This window comes from Petromyzon marinus, chromosome 19 (genome assembly GCF_048934315.1).
Source record: "Petromyzon marinus isolate PM22_M1 ecotype Great Lakes invasive population chromosome 19, UKy_Petmar_22M1.pri1.0, whole genome shotgun sequence".
NCBI lineage: Eukaryota > Metazoa > Chordata > Hyperoartia > Petromyzontiformes > Petromyzontidae > Petromyzon > Petromyzon marinus.
The window spans coordinates 12,433,493-12,450,533 of NC_133685.1; the positions used below are offsets into that span (position 1 = coordinate 12,433,493).

At 45.8% G+C, this 17,041-nt stretch overlaps 1 protein-coding gene across 4 annotated transcripts in view; it reads right to left on the reverse strand.

Annotated features, from left to right (window-relative positions):
• Positions 1–12,542, reverse strand: part of LOC116943711 (uncharacterized) — a 49,324-nt gene extending 36,782 nt beyond the window's left edge. For 2 of the 4 annotated variants that reach the window (XM_032956805.2, XM_032956803.2), the window contains exons 1-5: positions 12,270–12,542; positions 4,723–4,849; positions 2,502–2,701; positions 1,286–1,432; positions 202–453 (exon numbers count right to left, since the gene is read on the reverse strand). In XM_032956805.2, the coding sequence (XP_032812696.2) occupies positions 202–453; positions 1,286–1,432; positions 2,502–2,701; positions 4,723–4,849; positions 12,270–12,317 (774 nt within the window). In that variant the 5' untranslated portion in view covers positions 12,318–12,542. Of the gene's footprint in view, positions 1–201; positions 454–1,285; positions 1,433–2,501; positions 2,702–4,722; positions 4,850–12,269 lie in introns of those variants that run through there. The other 2 variants (XM_032956804.2, XM_076067969.1) reach the window with 2 other exon arrangements.
• Between the last annotated feature and the right edge of the window lie 4,499 nt (positions 12,543–17,041).

A 17,041-nucleotide genomic window follows, 5' to 3' on the forward strand; every position in this document is an offset into this window, starting at 1 on the left:
GCGGCGTTCGTTTGAAAAAATTTTCGTGACTTTCCTGGCCGAAGACCGTCAATGGTTGTGAGGGGGCACCTGCGGCAACCCCCGAAGAGCCCCCAGTCCATTATCATTACGATTAAGTGAGAGAGGACAAAGGCTTCAGGGAGGCCTTCATCCAGCAGTAGATTAATAATGGCCGATGATGATTATGATGCTGATAGTCACCTTCTGAAGGATGGGAATGTACACCTCGTGATCTGCGGCCCCCTCTTGGGCCAGCCCATCCGGCCGGGTTCCCAGACTTCCTTCGGCTCCCGGCTGCCGAGTTGCATGCGCCAGCTCGAGCCGAGAGCGCAGGCGATGCAGTTCGGAAGTCTTCTCGCACAGCAGGTTCTGGCACGTGGACAACTGCTGCTGTGCCTGCGCCAGTTCCTGGGTCTGGCTCCACTGCCGCGTGCTCCGCAGCATCTCACTGGCCTGTGCAAAGGGAGATGGGAGGACGCACACATGCGGAAACGAGGGTTCCCCTCATTAGCGCCGCGTTGGGCCGAGTTGTATTCGAGATGGTTGGGTGGCTCAGAAGGTACAGCAATGAGCCAACACTACTGAGATGTCGGGGGGTAAAATATAGGTAGCCAACCGTGATTAAATAAGGCTTTTGAGTGTTTAGGAGATTCCTAATAAGGACAGATGCATACGATAGTAAACTGTAACGTTACTGGAAAGATGTTACTCTGGAGAATAAACGTTACCTATTTTCTGAGCTGGCCGAGTGGCTTAGGGGTCAGAGCACTGAACCAAGACCGCTGGGACGGGGACAGAGTGAAAGAGCCTGGAGCGGAGGAAAGCGAGAGAGCAAAACGGAAAGAGAGCGAGGGAAAGCGACGAGCAGTGGGACGGAGGATTAGGGAGAGTGAGAAAAATTGAGACAGGAAAGGGAGAGGTGGGAATAAGGAGAGTGAGGGTGAGAGGTGAGAGAAACAGGGAGCGAGATTGGGGGGAGGGAAGTGGGTGAGATACAGGTGGAGGGAGGAGAGTAATAGAGAGGGAGATGTATAATATGAAACACGGGAATAGAGAAAAAAAAACAAAGTGAGAAATCGAAGCAAAATGGGATATGCAGTACTGAGAAGGAAAAAGGTGGAGAGAGACAGGGCTCGATATAAGATACAACGTTTATCTGGCTGGCTAGCTAGCTGGGAGGGATGGATGTCCAAAAGACGCGCGGGTTGATAATTATATCTTCAAAAAACCACCTCGTGTTCACAACATCTGACCAATGGTGACAGCTGCACACTTTAGTTCCCACCTGCTGCAGCTGCTGCTGAAGACTCTGAATGTGGGTAGTAAGGTGCTGCGTCTCCTGCTGCACCCCATCCCGGCTGCTGAGCGCCTGCTGCAGGTTGGCACTTAGCTGCGTGATGATCTCATCCCTCTGCTGGATTGCGGCTTCAAACTGTGCACATGAAGACAAGATCCCCCCATATATCCTTAGCAGACTCTTTGGGAAAGTGCTATTAGCGAGCACCTATGAAGGCCAGCACGGCACACAAGGTGGTGGGTGGCCAGCACCACGCCAGACTGTCTTCGTCTCCCTAGAGGTGATGTTTACACACTGCATCAGGTAATCATTTGAGGCTACGTCGATCTCGGAGAGGCTTAAGGAGGGTTCATATAATGGTCACTGGCATTGGCCTCAAGTGGGAATCAAACTCGGGTCGGCCGAGTTCAAAGTGCAAAGCGCTAATCACTAAAATACCACTCCCCACAAACTGTGCACACACACACACACGAGCATGCCACATTAATTAATATCTTCATCATTTTTACTTATTACTCAATTGGGATTACACACAGCAATCGCTACATTGCCCTCTGCTGTCCACTATTGAATGCTGTAGCCTATAACAACCTGTTATGCCAGACTATCCCAAACCCTAATCCAAGCACTACCCAGGATCAGCACACTATACGAGCATAACATCCAGGAAGCATCAATGCATGGATAATAAAATACCCGAGGTTAAATTTGAGAAAGCGATATTAAACAATAAAAGGAATTTATATATGGCGAGCCATTTATGCTTTATAGCATACAGTTCCACTTGCAGGAATTACGTAAGTGTCAGGAGTAGAGCGAGGCAGATTATCCGATAATTAAATTGATTGATTAATAATTGTAATGGGCTATATCATGCGATGTATTACTCAGGCTCCTTTAAAAATTATGCCGCAAGACGTGAAACCCCCTGCAAGTCACGCCCAGGCGTGGTGTGGCTCATGATGCCGATAATTTCACCAAGCGCCGCCCATCTCCTCCCGTCTAACGGCACATGTGGAAAGAGGTGAGACTTTCCCCCCACCCCCCAACCAATTTTGTGTTATCTAAATTAGCTCGGCAAGTGAACCAATAACCAGTCGATAACTTAAATAATCGGATATCCCAGCTGATTTGTACAATGCGATGTAGTGCTGGTGGCCTGGCCTGGGGGATATGTACAATGCGATGTAGTGCTGGTGCCTACCTGGGTGATTTCAAGGGCCATCAGCCCATCTGTGTCCCTGTCCGTGGGCGGAGATGGGACCTCCGAGGACCTGTCCTCCGTGGTCTCAGGCTCAACAGAGCCCAGGCCTCCAGGAGCATCTTCCTCAGAGGGGATTTGTTCACCCAGGCCAGCCTCCACTATCGTCTCTACACCCAACTCCATGCCGCCCTCCATCTCGTCTGCACAGCAATACAGCCAAATATAGCTGCCCAGTTAATTACAATCTCAATGAAGAGTGTCTAAACATCTTAATGGTCATATTCTTGGTTCTTTCAGTAAAGTCACGTAGAAGGGAAACAATAAAATAAAAATATAAAACACTAAAAATCTCACGACGTTTCGACTGCAACACAAGCAATCATCATCAGGTGTGAAAACCACAAGAACATTTTCTTGATGATTGCTTGTGTTGTAGTCGAAACGTCGTGATAATTTTATTGTTTTCTATTTTTATTATTTTATTGTTTCCCTTCTACGTGACTTTACCGAAAGAACCAAGAATATGAATCCCTGCAGTCACGAAAGCTTTAAATAAAAAATCTTAATGGTCTTTTGTCAATCCATTGCTGGTTGAAGGGCTCTCCACTCCGTGTTAGTCATGGAAATTGTTTGACCATACTTCACCGCGCTGGTCGCCACCGATGTTAGCTGTGGCTGGCATCAGGCACCAGGCCACCTGAGCCACCCTTTCACCAATACGCATAGACCAGCAAGGTGAAGTATAGCCAAACAAACCCCGATGACCAACAAAGTTTTGGGGAGGTCTTCACCCAGCAGTGGATTTACAAAGGTAATCAAATTATTATTTGAATTACACGTCGATATTATAGTATATATATTTTTTTTATCCAACCATTTAATAGGCAATACTCCAATAATCATGGGTTTTTACAATCTAAATCATGCATTACCATTTATCAATTAGATATAATGGGGAAAAAAAATTTAAGCTATTGTTCAATCAAATGCTATGTTGAAATGCTTGGTTGTACATTTTGTGATGAAATACTAAACGAGATAAACAATAATCACCGAATCGTGCAAATATTGTGGTACAGTGCTCAAAGTTGGTAAACATTAGCCTTGGGCTGTTATTCTTTATGTACATTGTCACAAGGTGCACACAATACCAATTACATTAGAGCTGATGTCCCATGTTCACAACACAGGTTTGTCTATTCAGGTTTATCACAAACATGAACAACCAAAATATCTACTCAAAGAATTCCAAACAAGACTGGCAAAAAGGTATTCTTAATTCCAAGGGGTATTTAAACCTCTTTTAAGCAGACCAGACATGTTGGCAGAGAATTTGGTGGCTACGCTTAACCCGACCAGAAAGATTAAAGTTAGGCAACTTTTACCACTGCGAAGATACAGGCCAAAATAGTACGTGAATCAACCTGCCATGTACTTTAACTGTTAGAACGTTCAAATGCGACTGAGCAAATCTTGACTCTCATTGTGAAAGCCTCCACACCTCGGTGGCTTCGTCTTTAAAGCAACACTGGCAGCTAGATGCACATTCCGAGGACGGCTATGATGTATGTATGAGCAGCTTGAGTGGTGGACCCTACATTTTAGGCTTTGCAGACGCCTCTTGTGAAATGCTTCGGCAGGGCAAAAGGTAAACGTCACAAATGAAAAGGTGTGGTGCATTGTTGATGACGAGCCAGTGGAGCAATGTCATCAGTACACAAACAATGCGATCCTATCGCGCGGTACCAGTGTAGCGCGGATGCGCGATGTGCAGCACAGCGCCAGTGTGCCAACTAGAGGAGCATGTCTGCAGCGACGCACGAGTGGTAGACTGCAGAGGAATACAGTCTGTAGCGATACCAACGTGGAGACTAGAGACACACGACCTAAAAGTGATACCGTTGCATGGACTAAAGCTAAGCAACCCACAAGGGCATGTCCAGAGTTTCACCTTTGTAGACACGCAGTCTGCAGTTATTCCTATTTGTAAATTACAGAGACAGCAGAAGTGGTCTGCAGTGATACCGGCACAAAGACTAAACATACACACAGTCTGGAGCAATACTAGAGAATAGACTGGTGACATGCTGTTTGCATTGTATATAGTGGCCTGTTCTACAACAGTGATTCCACCTCCCGCACTCCCACTCTCACGTGTCAGCTGCCCCCCCCACTCTCCTAAAACGAAAGAGTTTCGCCAGCTCAGGCGAGCGGGATGTACCAGCGGTCAGTGCGTGCTCTTCCGTCGCCAGGCCATGTTGATGGAGAGGCGTCTTCTTCCCCTTCTTCTTCTCTTTCTCGGGATGCGCGACGTCACCTTTTGCTTTTCGCTGTCGGAACTCAGCAAGCTGCACACGAATGCGAACGAGATGTAAAGCGACAGGTAGGCGAGGAACAGATAGCACGACCACAGTAGCAGCATGCCGCTTCGGCCAGCGAGGGTGAAACCCTCCTCAGCCCATGCCGACGAGTCCAATCATTGTGCGCTTCCAATCAAACATCTCCGTGTATTACTAACTACGCGAATAACAACAAAAAATTGCGGGCTACATTCACACAATGGTTACATTGTGGCCTGTGGAAGTTTAACACTGAAATTTTGCACAGGAAACTGTCAAATGGACACACCTAACCCAGCAGTAAATTAACCCAATGACCTAAAGCCGGAGACTCACGGTACATTATTAATGGCGAGACGGCAAGCGAGACGCTATTGAGGGCGCACTCTGAGAATCAACGCGACCACCGTGGGACACCTAGATCGTGCCTCGAATAGGGAACCTACAAAGCCCCGGCTCACATGGAGTTTCACCACTAACTGCTCCTTCCGAGCACCCTTCGCCCTAACCTCCCCGCCGTCGCTGCGCCCACATCTATGCTGTAGACTCATAAATGCGACATGCTTTAATGCAGATACACAATTGCAACTGCAAACCCGCCCCCGCTACGGGTAATCCAAAGAAAGCGGATTACAGGAATTACCAGACAGCCCGAAAGCGCTAATAGGATAAGATTGTGAATATGCATGGCAACCCATTGGCCTCGTTTCTACTGCATTGGTCAAAAATGTTGCGTAAAAACGTAGGTTCAGTGTTGCCAAATTACTACGTTGTGGGAACGATAGGACAGCGCAAACAAAATACATTATTTGCATTGTACTTCTATGCTCCCACATACATGTTCACCACCTTCAACGTGCACTAACCAGCATGGTGAAGTACGGTCAAATAACCCAAGACATGCACAACATGGGGAGGTCCTCATCCAGCAATGTACTGACAGAGGGCTAGACATGTACACATTGAAAAGTTAAGATAGAGTTGATAAGTCATATATAAACATTAGAATGTGTAAAAATAAGTCCAATACCATAATACAACATTTCCACAGCCATACACAGAGGCTGCATTGAGTGCAGATGGTTGCATTTCTGTAAAAGTCACAATTAGATTCTAACCCTGTGAGTATCCCAGGCAGACTCATCATGTTCCATGTTTTGTTACCAATTGAAAGTAATTTATGCCTGGATTGTGGGTTTTAAATGTCAGTGTTGGTTTGGAATAGCTGGGGTGCAGCAGTGGCACAGTGGTTTTACCGCACTGTGCTTTATAAACTATAAATTAAACTCTTTATTTTATTTTACTAGGTAAGGCCCACTGAGCGATACAGCTCTTTTTCAGAAGCAACCTGACCACAAATGATAGCTCAACGAAGTGGCTTATCAATTGGAAATTTATAGCAGCCAAATACCATAAACGCACGCCGATTCTAAATGTGGAGGGAAAACCCTGAGGACCCAGAGAAAAATCCACGCGACCACGGGGAGAACGAGTAAACTCCAAATATACAGGCATCAGGGTTGGAATAGAACCCACCACCTCCTGTATATCAGGCGAGGTAGTTAACATTTCACGACCATGGCGCCCATATTCTTTATCCACACTCGAGGCACACATTTTATGCCCCACAAAAAGTATTTGTCGCACGTCAAGCAAACCCAATAATCAAGTCTCTAAAAAGATATTCAACCAAATTAAGCAAAAACCCACATTTAACATTATGGTTTATTTTTGCATGTATCAGTGACCAGGCTAATCCAATAAACTTGCTGTACTGTACTTGATAAACCTGTTGAATCACGAATGTCTGCCGAGGCCGGATTTAAACCCAGGGTCACAGACAGCAGAGCTACCCAGCCACCTCCTAAATACTATAACATTGACATAATTCATTAGCAACTTATACATAATTACAATACTGACAACTCCATTAGTGTGTTTGAAACAAACGAATGTTACTAATATCCTGCGGACACATGTGGGGAGGCCTTCTTCATCCAGCAGTGGATAGACAATGGCTGATGATCATAAACTCCCAAGACGCGTCCTCCTCTCTCATCTGTGAGCGTCCAATTGGGTCTCACAGATTACTTGTAATCCCAAAATTCCATCAGCTTGTGCGGAGGATGTTACTGTGTTGACAAACTGCACAAAGGCAGGCCCTCCATCTGAATAACAACCTCCAAATTGTTTTGTCAATTTGGTTAGAATCATATTTATTTACACTGGAGGAATCTGATGAGCTATAAAGCTCTTTTTCACAGATGTCCAGTAGGGGCGAGTAAGAACGTTACAACAACAAACAATAAAAAAACATGATCGTAGTACAAAGTACAAGATTTATAAACAAATGAGCCAAACAAATACAAATTTCACTAAACCATCCCCATCCTACCAGGCAAAGTCCACTGAGGTATTAACTTATTTTTCATAAGTGACCTGGCCCCAAATGATAGCTCAACAAAGTGGCCCATCATTAGGACATATGCAGGTTAAAGAGATAATTCAAACTGTTAAGAAACGTCAGTGGGCTTGGGAAGAACACATTGCGCAAGGTGATTATAGGCAAATGTTCAAAAGTAATCGGTGGCAGCAAAGAAATGAAACCCAGGACACTGAGCAATGAAATCAAGTCGTGTGTACGTGCTTGGTGGATTGTTACATCGCTGGCTTGTCAAAGATGCCGAAGGCTTTGGGGGGTCTTCATCCAGAAGTGAAATGATCATGGCTGATAATGATGGCATTATAGGCACAATGAAAGCCTTTCTTCGCCTTATTTCACATTAATAAAGCTTGCAATAAACAATCAAGCACAACTTGGGAGTAATTTAAAAGTGGTTTTCCCCTGGCTTACCATCGCATCAGCAAAGGAAAACTTTTAATGTTGCTTTGCCATTAAAAACGCGTTTTTAAAACCTTTACCAATCTACCCCACCTACAGTGAAAGTCAGCTCTGCTAAGACGATACACGTTGCCACTCCATTCATATCGTGTTACAAGACAGACCTGTGATGGGTGACGTGGCCAGCTCAACCAGTTCCGTACACGTTAACAAGACACTACCACCCCCAGCCAGTCTCTGTTGCTCGGATGGTATGTTGCTTTATCCTGGACCAAAATTATTAAACAAATTAACACTTTTGGACAGCTGAATTTTATAATGAAAAGCAACAAACTAATGTAACTAAAGTTAAATGTGTTCTGTCAGCACATACTGTATATCCTGCTGCGATAGATGGTCGCAAATATGAACACTGACAAACAAAATGAAACAAAATCTGAAAGGTACACATAGAAACACGCCGAGACAGAAAGAGGAGCAGGTGGATTACAGAACACAAACCAGAGACATCACATTGACTATTAATAATAAGCAGGCAGGGCACATCGGAAAGCGATGGTCAATGGACAAGACTGGTGATTGAATGGCAGCCAAAGGGAGCAACATATCCTTGAGGACAACCACCATAAAGATGCAGAAATGACATTAGCTCATGTACAGCAGAAATATAGATTGTCATTGATGACACTGGGAGGCCTTCATCCAGCAGTGCATTGATGATGCCAAATAGTAACAATAAAGTCACGTAGGTAAAAAATAAAATAACAAAAATCACGACGTTTCGGCCACAACACAAGTGGCTGAAACACTAATCCTTGTATAATCTTCAGTAATACAAGACAAATAACATCTCTTTCAAAATTTGAGAGTAAAAAATTACAATATGTACTTTGATCACAAAGCAACCCTAACATTTTCAAGTACAGCACAGTATGCTTTTGTACAAACGAAGAAATGACATGGCTTAAGCCTCCACAATTTAACAAAGTTAACAACACATCTCTGCTATATATTTGTTTTAACTCCAACAAGGACTGATGCAACCAAACTGTTCACGAAGTAATCACGTGTGGCATAGCAATGAGGCCAACATTTCACCCTCGACTCAATGAAGCCCCTTGTTTGTTGGCTGGGCGGCGTTTGGGGGCTCTGGCTGGGCATGTGGTGGGCGCGTTGCGTCAACAGCCACTCAGTAAGAGAGAGAAGGCACCCACGTGTAAATAAACGTGGACACGGAGGGGAAAATGTGCCATGCTGGCATTTCCGTGTCACTGGCCCACGTCATTCACTCCAAGGCTGATTGATCCAGACACTTGCAAATGGCCAAAGTGTTAAGCAACACTTAGTTTCAACCACTCCACACACACACCCTCTCTCTGCATGGCATTGATTGTACATGTAACCCCACTTGCTCGCTCCCACATGTACGTTAACTGTTTTGTTACTCCACTACTGGATGAGGGCCTCCCCACATCATGTGGGGGGGTTAGTTGAACATATTTCACCACACTGGTCAACGCAGGATACTGAAGGCGGGGAGCACAGATGCTGGAGCATGGTACAGTACTGCAGTCTGCTAACAATGCAACACCACAGCAACCTACAACACCTATTTTATGCATTGGTGATCGCTCATCCAATCACTATCCATGCTCAAACCTGCTTGGCTTATGGCATTTTGGATGATCTGATTAACGATGGTAATAATGAACTGATGCAGGATTGCCACACACAATCCAGTATTAATGGTAAGCCTATCAGCATGTAAAAAAGAACTACATGGGGAGACTTACATAGCTAAATGTGAGCGAGTAAAATTAAGCATGGGAACACAGCTTTGGTGCTCACAGGGGCCAAACTTCCAAGGATGGACATAAGTTGCGTGAAAGAAATTGAACATACATACATAGCGCTCATCTCATACCTAAACAGGTGGGTGTCCTGAATTATCTGCTCCATTGCCCCTTGACTTGCCACTTGATCCCACCTTCTGGGCACTTATATATCCATCAATTTGTCTCGTCATTCAGTCACTGTCAGGTTAGCCACATACCGATTCACCTGCTGTCACATACAACAACCAGCTGTAACCACGACAACGCATCTATTCAATCGATAACTAATGTGATGTCACAAATTCTGCTGCTATTATCTATTTTTTATTTGACAAATTCTAAAATCACCCACAAAGTGTTCACTACTTTAGCATATTGATGTGCCACTACTTGAGAATATTGGCACAAGACAGAGGGAAGTGGAAACAAACGTGGACACCTACGGGCTATCTGCCCCATATATCGTGAGTGATGATGACCCACAGATTACTCAATGGGAATTACACACAGCAATCATTGCCCCCTACTGGCTGACTATTGCCCCAGGTCACTCTTGCAAATCATATTATCCTTCTGATCTCTACAGAGTTTCCCACCTGGTTAAAACAAAATGAACTTGACATTTGAATCTGTACCTGCCAGCTGCCACCTCCGCAATTCCACTCGTCGCATAATGAATACACCCCACGCATCATCCGCGCCTGTGACCGTATCTCCTGGAATGTGCCCGATCTCGTCTGGTTGAGCTCGAACAGTGCTTGGATGAATCTTGATTTGAAGCTTTCGTGACTGCTGAAATCCACTCTTTGGTTCTTTCGGTAAAGTCACGCAGGTATAAAATAAAATAAATCACGACGTTTCGAGCGCAACACAAGCGTCCGTCATCAGGTGGGAAAGCATGGTCTGCTGCTGAGGCAGACTGCCTCAGACTTTACCGAAAGAACCAAAGAGTGTAGTGCTTGGTTGGATGAGTGACCGCCATGCACAGCAGGTTGTTGTTCTTGGCTGCTGTGAAGCTTGCACTATTGTACCGTGCTTGTGTTAACTGCTTCTCCGCTTCCCCCCCCCCCCCGTCTTCACCAACCCACACTGACCAGAGTGGTGAAATATGATCAAACAACCCCACGTGAGCGGCGAATCATGTGGAGGCCCCTCAGCCAGCAGTGCGTTGACAAAAGGGGCTGTACATGTACATCACCTACAAACCACCAACTCACATGTCCACCTGTTATCACCCCCACTCATATGCGGTCGCCTCACCAATCCACCTGTTATGCATTATCTAAGTGCCACCCCAACAGCCGAGATCACCTTACAGGTCCACCTGTAAAGTAGCGACACACATCAGCTGATATCATCTTACAAGCCCATCTGTCATCGTCTATAACGACCCCCAGGTGTCACTTCAATAATCCACCCGTTGTATCTATAACCCAACCAGCCTGCTGATATCATCTTACAGGGCCCCCCCCCCCCTGCTTACGCCTACACCCACCAATTGATAGCATACAAACGTAGCAGTCACCGACACCCATCAGATGATGTCTTAGAAGGCCACAGGGCACCTACACCAATCAGCTGATATCATCCTACAAGTTCATTTACCACCCCAGGTGTCACGTCCAAAAATACACCTGTTGCAACTACTTTCCACCAGCCAACTATATATAATCTTGACTTGAAGCGTTCGTGACTGCAAGAATTAATATCCTTTGGGTATAAAGCCACGTAGATAGGTTCAAAGATAATAACAAAAAAAATACGTTTCCATCGCAACACAAGCGTTCGACTTCCTGATGACGAACGCTTGTGTTGCGATCGAAACGTCGTAGTTTTTTTGTTATTTTCTTTAAACCTATCTACGTGACTTTACCGAAAGACCTAAAGAATAGCTATATATCATCTTGATTTGAAGCTTTCGTGACCGCATGAATCCATACTCTCTGGTTCTTTCGGTAAAGTCACGTAGGTAAAACTTGTTATTATTTGATTATTTTTTCTATCTACGTGACTTTACCGAAAGATCCAAAGAATAGCTATGTATCATCCACACGTGTCCCCCACCCACCCACCCCGGTTCCTCCACCACACCACCGGTTTTAACCTCCAGCCAGCCACCAGCCGTGTCAGCGACACCCATCACATGGCCACGCACGCACATTCGAGGCAGGGTGGCAACTTTGTTTCCGCCACCCCCCCCCCCCAACTAAAAGCGACACCAATCGTCAAGCTGGCGGGCTGAGTGGGCAGGTTCGCCCAAGCCGAGCCCCGGTCCACGTTGCAAATGCCGGTTTAAGACAGCGTGTCGAGCCATACGGTGTACCCCGTAGTCGTGCGCAGGCGAATTGAGTGTTCACGTGCATCCGGAGTGCAGCCGTTTCAGTACGGGCAACCCAAAAAAAATGTGCCAATTTGTTTGAGTTTCTCCCCTGTGATTTGGGAGTTTGTAGGACGAACGTTGGGATTTATAAGTGGTAACGGGGGTGACCAATAAGGTCCTGAATTGGTCCCGTCAGAAGGTACGGGCACCGATTAAGGGGTTGACAGATATGGGGTTAATAAACACGCGTTGGGAACGACGGTGGTGGCTGTGGTGGTGGTTGTGGTGGCGGCGGCGATGACGACGATGAGAGAAGTCATGAGGTAGAAGGGGACCACGACACCAACAACAACAACAAAACGACCGCGGAGAATTCAAATAAATTTCCACTCGACTCGGTGCATCAATGAGCGCTGATGGGTGGGGGGTTACCTTCGCCTTTCCCGCTTCCACCTTCCTGCGTCGCTTCTCCTCCTCCATAGCTCGGCGACAGGGCACGCGCTCGCCGACCCGCTCGGCGATTTGTAGACGATAGAGAGAGAGAGGGAAACCGCGTTACGGATGCATGCCAAGCAAGAATAAATTAAATTAGTTGAAGAAGTAAAACGACTCGCGGCGGTCACGTCCGCTTCCTACGGGCGGCTCTCCCCTTTGCAGGCTATGGCCGCTCGAGATCTCGCGAGAACTCTGGCCCACCTGTGCGCCAAATCTCGCGAGCGTTTGTGCTGGCACCGCTCCCGCCCCCCTCCTCCTTTTCCCCTCCGCTCCCTCCCCCGCCCCTCCCGCCCCTCCCCCTCCCTTCCCCCTCCCCCTCCCTTCCCCCTCCCCTCCCCTTGCCCCGCCCCTCCCTTGCCCCGCCCCTCCCCTCCCCCGGACCTCGTGGCTCTCACCTGTGCCAGGTGATGCTAAGTGCTGACGTCACCGCTGTGTATCGTGGTGGGGAGGCCACTCCATACTCATGATTGGGTGATGCTGCTGCTGCTACTGCAAGTCCTGCGTTGGAAAGCGGTGGGCACAAGCACAAATAATGAAAAATATATAATTGGTGACGTTTCGGGCGATGGCCCTTGTTGCCTTGGTGCGGTCTCGGGACTGTTTTTGTTTTTTTTCTGCCTTGCCCAAGCTTGCATTTGGTGTTGCCAACACCCGGTGGCAATTTATGTACAGTGGTACCTCGGAGATCGAACGCCCCAGAACTCGAACAATTCGGTGATCGAACAAAATTTTCGACCATTTTTTGCCCCGGACATCGAACAAAAATTCGGAGGTCGAACAACTGGAAAAACCTTTTTGGGCCGAGACGCGTAGCCAGGGCGACCGAGACAAAGGCGAATGACCCAGTTTACCCGTAGCTCTCGTCCTTTATCACTGTAAAGTCCCTGCCCCCCCCCCCAATACGACTCCTCCCATCCAGCCCATGGACCAACAGGTAATTTCCAACTCTCAAAAACTCTACACGAAGGCCCTTTTTCAAAAGTGGCAAAATGGGCTGAGTTACACAATTTTGTAGAAAAATATCATCCAGATAAGGCAGTAGCCAGCAGAGCAGGCAATTTTTATAATGATAATGCATTGAGTAATTTCAGAAACATCTTAAAACGGAGGCAGAAACAATCCTCTCTTGAACAGTTTTTAGTAAAGAGGCCCTCAAGTGAATCACAGTTAGTGCTAGAAAAAAAGGCAAAGAGAAGAAAGAACCCCAGAAGGGCAGTTACCCAACATGTTTATGGAGGGGGACTCCCCTTCCAAGCAACAGACACCTCATCCTCCCCTCCTCATCACCTTCCACTCAAGCCATCCACTCTCCTTACTACAGGTAAAGTGAATTCTAGATTTAAAGCTATCATGACTGCAAGGGTCCATACTCTTTGGTTCTTTTCGGTAAAGTCACGTAGGTAAAAAATAAAACAAAAATCACGACGTTTCGGCCACAACACAAGCGGCCTTCATCAGGTGAAGGGATCAGGCTGTCTCGAGGACAGCGCTGGAGTGAAACACAGCCACGCTCAGACCGCGACCTTTAAGCTGCGTGCGAGGAAACAAGGTGCCTTGACAAAATAATTAGCATAAAAAATTAGCATTTGATTGGCCGACTTCGCATGATGAACGGTGTAGAGGTGGTGTACATGCGGGTGAACATGCCGGTTGGCGCGGGGGGGAGGGGGAGTTTACCTATTGATGGTGTGAAAAGGGAATTTTTAAGAGCTGCGAAAGTTTGGGGTACCACTACTTGAAAAATATACTGTACCATTGAAAATTAGTTTAATGTTTGGTTCGATTTAGAACTCCTTTCCAATGGTTGCTTAATTTGAAACCATCTTCTCGGGTTTTTATCAGAGATTTGTTCACGAGGCAATTCAGATCTACAAACACTGACACAATTTCAACCGAGATGGTTTCAAATTAAGCAACCATTGGAAAGGAGTTCTAAATCGAACCAAACATTAAACTAATTTTCAATGGTACAGTATATTTTTCAAGTAGTGGTACCCCAAACTTTCGCAGCTCTTAAAATTCCCTTTTCACACCATCAATAGCGCTGTCCTCGAGACAGCCTGGTCCCTTCACCTGATGAAGGCCGCTTGTGTTGTGGCCAAAACGTCGTGATTTTTGTTGTTTTATTTTTTACCTACGTGACTTTACCGAATAGAACCAAAGAGTAGGTAAAGTGAAGTTCAATGTTCATTTATTCTATTAATTATAACCGTGTTTATTGTTTTTTTGTATGTTTTTATGTACTGTACTGTATTTTAATATTGTAAACTTTGTGTAAAAATGGCCCATAATAGGAGCATCCTTGGGTGGGGAACCATTTAATGCTATTTCCATTCATTCTTATGGGGAAAGTTGATTCGGTGTTCGAACAATTCGGTGTTAGAACACGGTTTTGGAACGAATTAAGTTCGATCTCCGAGGTACCACTGTACTTGTGCAAATTAGTTTTTTTATACTTTATATTTATGTATGACGACTTGCTTGCCTATTCTCTATTTGTTCTAATATCGTTTCAATTTTTTTGTTGATGTAACTCGTTGACCCGCCCGTCCGTCAAAAGAGCTTCATAGCTCAAAGGATTCCTCCAGGATAATTATTCCGATTCTCGTTCTTGTTCTATGAAGGGCTCTTGCCTGAATTCTCGCATATTACTGTGTATATTTTGTTTCATTTTAAGATAGTGTTATTGATTAATGTTGCGCTTTTATTGATACACAACTCCGCCGTAGTAACGTGGAATGCAGAACCCTCTTGAAAAAAAACGTATTGAGACTCAAGTGAGGCTTTTCTGTGTAAAATCTATTTCGTTATTATTATAGATATTATTAAAATATTAATTTGTAAATGTACAGGAATGCTGAAAAGGGAATAAAAAGCACAGTGACTGTAAAAAGCAGAGCTATCTGACTTTAGCTCGCAACATCAGTGTACACGTGCTTGTCATTAATCATTGACAAACAAGATAGCCACAGACATCGGTTACCGGGTTTACAATTCAATGTTTGCCGAATTCGTAGCCCATTGACAATACACTGCTGGATAAATGCCTCCTCCCCACGCTGTCGGTCATAGGGGTTGCTTGACCACACTTCTCCACGTTAGTAAGGGCGAGTTGAAGGTGAGACAATACCAGTATTATGTCCCAACAAAACACACAACTAAGAATTTATACATAATCCAGGTTTTTTTGGGTTTGATCGCGTAAATATGTAGTGTAGTAGAACGACACTACTGTATTGGCTGGGCATGGGGGCTGTAGGCAGGTGTCACAGGGGTCGTGTCGGGCCGTGACACTCTGCGTGAACCCAACAGGACACGTGACCGGATAAAGGGGGGTCACGTGGTTAGGGTTCGGACCTTCCCGAAGGATCGGGAAGGGGGGCGTGGCCTGGGGCGGAGCCGGCCACGCTGCAGTGGTTATAAGCGGGGTGTGGACGGAGAGCTGGGGGCTGTTCTGGGCTGTTCTGCTGGGTAAAGTTTGGGATGAAGCCACCATCTACGATCCTCGGTCTCCGGTCCAGTGATGTAGTATCCCCGTGTGTTAGCTAAGTTAGGTACGGTGGTTACCACCCTATGTCGTTATCCTGTTAATGTTAAGAGTTACCCGTTGTGTTTAGTTAATAGTGTTGCCTCCAAAGTTCCGGTGTGCGCCTGAATTTAACCCACTACCAATATATAAAAGTGTTGTTTAAACCGTTACCACCCGACAGCCAATTAGTAAGGTTTGTCACGTAAACAGAACAAGACAATTCGTTACTAGTACAGCACAGCAGTGTGTTGGAGAGCAAAGCCACAACATTTACAATTAAAAAACCTGTAATCTTTGGTTATTTCGGTAAAGTCACGTAGATAGAAATTTAATAGACCACGACGTTACGATTGCAACACAAGCAACCGTCATCAGGTGAAACTAACACAGCAGGAGAACTGCTGACGTAGTAGAAAGAGCTGCTGCAACAAGAGTTTATATAAGCTTTTGGTGGGTCCAGCCCAAGGGTAAGTGGGTGGAGCTAGAGAAGAAATTTGCACGTAAATGTAAGAGATTAGCATGTCAATGTGAGACGGCTCCAGCAACCGGGGGTGTGCCAATGAGAAGATTAGCATGTCAATGTCAGAGAGCCGGGCAACAGGGAACCCGCAAGAGCAAGAGATACACATGGAGAGAGACACACAGAGAGAAACACACACAAAGAGACACACAGAAAGACACACAGAGAGAGACCACCCACAAACAAAGAGGGACATCCACATAGAGAGACACACACAAAGACACAGAGACACAAGCACATAGAGACACACAGACACAGAGAGAGACACAACCTAGAGAGACACAGAGAGAGAGAACACATAGAGAGACCCACACAGAGAGACACATACGGAGACACACACAGAGACATACACAGAGACACAACACAGAGAGACACACTTTGTCTCTCTGTGTTGTCTGTCTCCGCATATCTCCGTGTAGGTTTCTCTCTAGGTTGTCTCTCTCTGTCTCTATGTGCTTGTGTCTCTCTGTGTCTGTGTCTCTCTCCATGTGTATCTCTTGCTCTTGTGGGTTCCCTGTTGCCCGGATTTCACATTGACATGCTAATCTCTTACATTTACAAATTCCTTCTCTAGCTCCGGCCACTTACCCTTGGGTTGGACCCACCAAAAGCTTATATAAACTCTTGTTGCAGCAGCTCTTTCTCCTACGTCAGCAGTTC